We start from the raw sequence: 6,563 nt of genomic DNA, 5'->3' as shown, positions 1-6,563 counted from the left end.
GACCAGGCCGGCACGGAGCCCACCCGCAGCAGGGACACTGCGGGAAGGCGCGGAGCCAGGGCGAGGAGACCGGAGGAGGAGGAAGAGAGGTAACCGGAGATGGACCAGCTCCTGCGGGCTGCCCTGCGGCAGCCCCGGCCCTGCCCCCAGGCCATTCTCTCCTTCCTGCGGCAGGGAAACCTCCCCACCCCCCAGCGTCTCTCCAGCAGTGGGTCCCCAGCTCTGGGCTAGCCCCCGCCTTATCTGCACGTGCCCACATCTCTCCGATCGATGGGGGTGGTAGGCAGATGGCATCTCTACCACTGAGGGCTCAACTGAATCAGCTCCTCCTCTGCAAAGCTTTTCCAATCCCCTCTGCAAGAAGAGCCATAGTGGGCTTCATTTCCCCTGGTGTGTCCACTCGACTGGCTGTGTGACCTTGGACCAGTTGCTCAACCTCTCTGAACCTTGGTTTCCTACCTTGGGAGATGGGTATACTCCCACCTGCTTGTAAAAGGAGGGCAGAATGACCTAGAGCTCAGCTTAGCACAGGAGCCTAATGGGTAGTTCAGCCCAGGAGCACTATTAATAACCAGTACCTGTGTTACAGAAGGGCCTCTCTGGGTCACCCTCTGCATACCCTTAGTTCCAACCCTGGAACTGAGACCTGTTTGTGGGTCTCCAGCCCCTCCCCTGGGCTGGGAGCACAGCACTGTGCTTGGGGAATGTCTAAGAAACCAACGAACCAGGCTGTAAAGGCAGAGTCTGGATTCGGGTTTGAGGTCTTGGAACCCCCCTGAAATTATTACATGTAGAACCATGACAACCAGGGCCTAGGAGGGTCAGGCAAGGAAGGCTTCCTGGAGGAAGGGGGCCCAGGCTGAAATGAGCCAGTGCTTTACTGCTCCTGGGTATCTATCTGCGCTGGCCTCTCTCTCCCTTGGTGTTCCCATGGTCCCGTCTCCAATGGCTTCCTGGGGCATGAAGAATAACCTCCAAGGGCCTTATGGTGGCCTGCAAAACACCTTTCGATCTAGCCCCTGCCTTCCTGATTTGGGGGCAGTGGTTAGTGGGATTGAGCCTGGGGGGGGCTGTACCACTGAGCTACCTTCCCAGCCCTTTTTAAACACTTTGAGACACGGTTTCACTGAGTTATACAGGGCCTCGCTAGCTGCTGAGGCTGGCCTGGGAATTCCTATCCTCCTGCCTCAGCCTCCTGAGTTGCTGGGATCATAGGTGTGCACCCCGCGCCCAACTCTGACTTCATCTTCTACTTTCTCCTTTGTGCTCCAGCCTCGCTAGTGTTCTTAGTTCTTGAACTCATTAGCTCATGCCTGTCTCCGGGCCTTTGCACTCTCTGGACCCTCTGCCAACTGCTTTTCCTTCCAACCTTCTTAGTATTCAACATTGAGCTTAGTTATCACTCCAGAGAGGCCTTCCTGGCACCCCCTGTGTAAAGAGGCCCTCATCCCTCTCTTTCTTAACCCTGTTTTATTTCCTTTATAGCTTAACTTGTTTAAAATTATTTATTGTCTGTTTCTTCATGAGGGCAATCTTGTTCACTGCTTTATCCCCAAGACCTGGCACACAGTATGCGCTCAATCTATTTGTTGGAATAGTTAAGAGAGGGGTTGGGGCTGTGGCTCAGTGGTAGTGCACTGGGTTCAATACTCGGCACCACATACAAATAAATAAAAAAAAAAAGATCTATCAACAACTAAAAAATATTTTTAAAAAAGAAATAATTAAGAGGAACAGAGAGGGTTGGGTTGGGTCTCAAGGTGTTCTGTCCATCGACAAGTATAAATTTTTTTTTTTTTAAAAAAAGAGAATGGGGAGAAAAATCTTTCTGGACAAAGGGAAAAGCAATAGGGATCTAATGTTAACTAAGCCCCTATTATAGGCCTGGTCCTGTGTGTTTTCTCCTTTAAGTCTCATGAGAACCCCCTTGAAGTTAGGTGCTCTTATAATCTTGCTTTATAGATGAGAAAACTGTGAAGCAAAGAAGTGAAGTCAAGGGCTGGGGTTGTGGTTCAGTGGTGGAGCACTCACCTAGCACACATGTGAGGCCCTGGGTTCGATCCTCAGCACCACATAAAATAAATAAAATAAAGGTATTGTGTCCATCTACAACTAAAAAGTATTAAAAAAAAAAAAAAGTCAGGCATGTCAGAGCACATCTATAATCCCGGCAACTCAGGAGGCTAAGGTAGGAGAATCACAAGTTGGAGGACAGCCCAGGCAAGTTAGGAAGACCCTGTCTGAAAATAAAATAAAAAGGGCTGAGGATGTAGTTCAGTGGTAAAGCACTTGGCCAGCACATGTGAGGCCCAGGGATGGATGCCCAGCATGGCCAAAAAAAAAAGTCAAGTCATTCTCACCCAGTAAATGGCAAAGCAGGGATTCCAACTTGGTCCCTCCTCAAAGACAGGTGCACATTCTTCTTCCTGTCTACCATTCTCTTATTGAAGCTGGGCCTTCAAAAATAGAATTTCAATTAGTAAAGAAAGAGAAGGCAGAGGGTATTCCAAGCTGAAGGCACTCAGGAGCAAAGCCCTGGGAATTAGGACAACAGGTGAGCAGATGGGGCTGGCTGTGGCCTTAGAAGGCCGGGAAAGGAGCTTGTGTTCTCTCCTAAGGGCAGTGTTTCATTCCAACTCCCAAGCTTCAACTCAGGGTAGCCACAGTTCCTCCCCTTCCACAGGAGCCCCAAGGTCAAGCAGAACAGCCACCACCTAGAGATGAGCCATGGAATTTGTTTGTTTGTTCTTGGTTTTTTGTACCAGGGATTGAACCTAGGGGTGCTTAACCACTGAGCCACATCTCCAGCCCTTTTTTGTATTTTCTTTAGAGTCAGGGACTTGCTGAGTTGCTAAGTGCCTCGCTGAGTTGCTAAGTGCCTCGCTAAGTTGCTGAGGCTGGCTTTGAACTTGAGATCCTTCTGCCTCAGCTTCCTGAATCGCTGGGATTACAGGTATGTGATACCGCGCCCTGCCATGGCAGGTTTTGAAGCAGGGCAAGTGGGCAGGGCAAGTGGCATGACCAGAGATGCAGTTTTGTTTTGTTTTTTTTTGTAGACAGAGGTAGAGAGAGGGAGAATTTTAATATTTATTTTTTAGTTATCGGCGGGCACAACATCTTTGTTTGTATGTGGTGCTGAGGATCGAACCCGGGCCGCACGCATGCCAGGCGAGCGCGCTACCACTTGAGCCACATCCCCAGCCCCAAGAGAGATGCAGTTTTAAAAGCAGGGGAGAAGCTACTGCCTGTGTCTCTTCTTTCTTTCCCACCAGTCCCTTGGGGAAGCCATAGGAACCCCCAACCTTCACGTCATCCTCTCTCCTCTTTTTAGGCTCATCCAGTGAGGATTGGAAGTTGAGGTCTCTATACCGGACATCAGAGTAGATCATGGCCCCACGGCCCCGTGCGCATGGCCTCCTGCTGCTGTTACTGTTGCTGAACCTGGGGGCTGGCCCTGCTCTGGGAAGGGGCCTTCCCAGGCCACTTGAGGACTCAGAACCCCACCTGACCCCAGGAGCCCACCCCAAGGGCCCTGTTGGCTCAGTGTCCCAGGCCTCTGATTTCCTCTGGGAGAACCCCAGTGATGAGGGCCCTTGGCACTCTGATGTCCCCCAGGTTCCTGCTGAAGGCCCTGAGAGGCCTGCAGACTCTCCCCTTGGCCCAGCTCTGCATGGGCCCAAAGCAGCTCACGGGATTCAGGGAGAGCGACTCCCAGTAACTGATGACCTCCAGATAGTTCGAGGGCCCAGCTCCCAGGGCTGGACAGGACCCCCTGATTCACAGGAGCCTCCAGAGCCAGAAGCAGCAGTCCCCCACCCAGTGGGTCTCCCCCACCTCCCTTTCATTCCAACTCCCAAGCTTCAACTCAGGGTAGCCACAGTTCCTCCCCTTCCACAGGAGCCCCAAGGTCAAGCAGAACAGCCACCACCTAGAGATGAGGGTCCAAAGGCCAAAGCCAAGATCAGGCTCCCACAGACTTCTCCCTCAGACCCCCAGGGCCCTCCCCACACTCTTGAGCCCCACGCAGGTGCTGTCAAGAGGCCAGTGCTAGAGGAAGAGGTGGGCCATGAGGAGGATTTCCAAGAGGCAGTTCAAGGCCCCCTCTTCACCCAACAAGATCCAGCAGTCCCCAATGCTGGCTCAGTATCCCCGGTTGAGGTGGCACTCACTCGGGAAGCAGGGTCCCGGCCAGACTTGGCATTGGCTAGAAGCCTTCCTCCTGCTGAGGAGCTACCAGTAGAGCCTCCCAAGAAGACTGGAGCTGGGGAAACCTGGGAAGTCAGCTCCCCAGGTCCCCAGCCCATGCAGACGGACCTCCCTGATGTTAAGGATCCCCCAGGACCTCAGCCCACACATCCTCCAGCCTCAGAGGCTCCTGATGGGCAGCCAAAGCCAGGTAGGTATCAAAGAAAGGGTGCTGAGCAGGGGTGGGAAGGGACAATGTTCCTGGGCAGTCGAAGACCCCAGTTCTGTGTGACTCGAGGTCCCATTTTCCTCATTTGGACTTTTTTTTTTTTTTAATCATTTCAGAGATAGCAGCAATGAATGGAGCAAACCCCATCTCCCCACAGCGGGTGAGAGGAGCAATGGAGGTTCCAGGAACCCCCAAGTCCCTCATCCCTGGTCTCTTAGACCCTGGCCCAGCTACAAACCAAACAGAGAGCCCTATGGGAGCCCTGCAGCCAGGTGAGGGCATGGCTGGGGGTCTGGGGGGAGAGGGTATACTCTGTTCAATAATCAGGAACCCATGTGATGTTCGCAGAGGGGAAAGGGAGCTCAGGAGTAACTGGAGATAAATACTTGCTTAAAGAAATTGTTTATATGCTTGTAATACCAGCAACTCAGGAGGCTGAGGCAGGAGGATTGCAAGTTTGAGGACAGCCTCAGCAATTTAGCAATATTCTGTCTCAAAATAAAAAATAAAAGGGGCTAAGGGTGTAGCTCAGTGGTAAAATGACCCTGGCTTCAATCCCTGGGTGGAGGGGTGGGGGAGAGAGAAAGAAAGAAATTGGCAAAGACCTTGTTCAAGAACTGAGGATAATAAATTAATACTTACTGGGTACTCTGGGAGAAGTCATTTGCTCTTTTGCGAGGGGCTAGAATGTTGTAACATAGTAACATGGACACGTTTGGTGCTGTGATCTCCAGAGGAGTTTTTCAAAAATCCCAGTGAGGGCTGGGCTTGTAGTTCAGTGGTAGGGTGCTTGACTAGCATGTGTGAGGCACTGGGTTTGATTCTCAGCACCACATATAAATAAACAAAATAAAGGTCCATCAACAACTAAAAAAGGGCTGGGATTGTGGCTCAGTGGTACAGTGCTTGCCTAGCATGCATGAAGCACTGGGTTCTATTCTCAGCACCACATAAACGAACTAAATAAACAAAATAAAGGTAATTTAAAAATATATATTAAAAAAAAAAATCCCAGGTTCCAGGTCACATTACAAGAAATTGATTCCTTGGTCTGCAGGTGATTCCAATATGCAGGCCATGATGAGAAATGCTGGGATTTCCTTAATAGTTAGCTTAATAAAAATGGTGGTTCACACCCACTAGGTGCTCACTGGCATCCAGCACCATGTTAAACATTCTTCTCCACGACTCGATGAGGCAGGGGCTGTTTTCTTCATTTGATGGATGTTCTTAGAGAAGTTAAATGTTCTACTTGCCAACCACAGTAGAGAACGATGGAAAATCAAGGGCACTTTTCAAAAGGCATTTTAATATTATTGCAGATGAAGCGGAGGAGTGGCCTGGACGTCCCCAAAGCCATCCCCCGGCACCCCCAGTCCAGGCCCCATCAACCTCACGAAGGGGCCTCATTCGTGTCACTACGCAGCGAGCCCTGGGCCAGCCGCCCCCTCCGGAGCCCTCAGCCAGCTCCACAGCTTCAGCACCTGCTTCCGGCCCCCCAGCCAACGCCACCGCACCCCCCCTGCGCTGGGGGCCCTTGCGACGGGTGTTGAGTTTTTCCTGGGAGCTGCACGTTTATGGGGTGGGAGTCCTCTTCCTGCTGCCTGCCTTACTGGCACTGGCCACGCTGGCAGCCGCCCTGGCGGGACCCCGACTGGCACTGGTAGCCGCGGTCCTGGTGCTGGTAGCTTCAGGGCTGCGGTCTGCCTACATGCTCACCGACCCTTATGGCGCCCAGGCGCGGCTGGGGATGCGCGCTGGCCTGGTGCTCTACAACCTGCCGTTCCCCTTGCTACTCACGGCCCTGGCGGCCCTGACCCTACTCGGCCTGGGCGTGGGGCTGCCACAGCCGCTACAGAACCCGCTCCTGCTGGGGGTTGTGGCGTTGGTGCACGGCGTGGGGTTGCTCATGACAGACCTGTTCTCCGTGAGGCCTGTGCTCAACCTCCTGGCGCAGGGTTTATCTTGCGCCTGGGGCGCGTCGGTGGCTCTAGGCACGCTATGCCTGTGCCGTCGCCGCCTGCTGGAAGGCCCTCAGGGCTGGGATGCCAGCCCCGGTCCTCGGTTGCTGGCCGTGGCGGGCTCACTGGGGCTGCTGGCCAGCGGCTTGCAGTTGGCGGCCGCGCTCTGGCTGTACCCAGGCCCAGGC

The 6,563-nt window shown here is 53.1% G+C and overlaps 1 protein-coding gene across 1 annotated transcript in view; it reads left to right on the top strand.

Moving 5' to 3' along the window:
* The first annotated feature begins 3,090 nt into the window (after positions 1–3,090).
* The window catches only part of Prrt3 (proline rich transmembrane protein 3), a 4,826-nt gene continuing 1,353 nt past the window's right edge, over positions 3,091–6,563 (top strand). Inside the window, exons 1-3 of the mRNA XM_015495015.2 lie at positions 3,091–4,396; positions 4,531–4,686; positions 5,737–6,561. Coding sequence (XP_015350501.2) covers positions 3,388–4,396; positions 4,531–4,686; positions 5,737–6,561 — 1,990 coding nt within the window. The 5' untranslated portion in view covers positions 3,091–3,387. The remainder of the gene's footprint in view (positions 4,397–4,530; positions 4,687–5,736; positions 6,562–6,563) is intronic.

This window comes from Marmota marmota, unplaced genomic scaffold, assembly GCF_001458135.2.
Source record: "Marmota marmota marmota unplaced genomic scaffold, marMar, whole genome shotgun sequence".
NCBI classification, from domain to species: domain Eukaryota; kingdom Metazoa; phylum Chordata; class Mammalia; order Rodentia; family Sciuridae; genus Marmota; species Marmota marmota.
The sequence above is the reverse complement of the archived record's forward strand: the minus strand, read 5'-3'. Positions and strand labels throughout refer to the sequence as shown.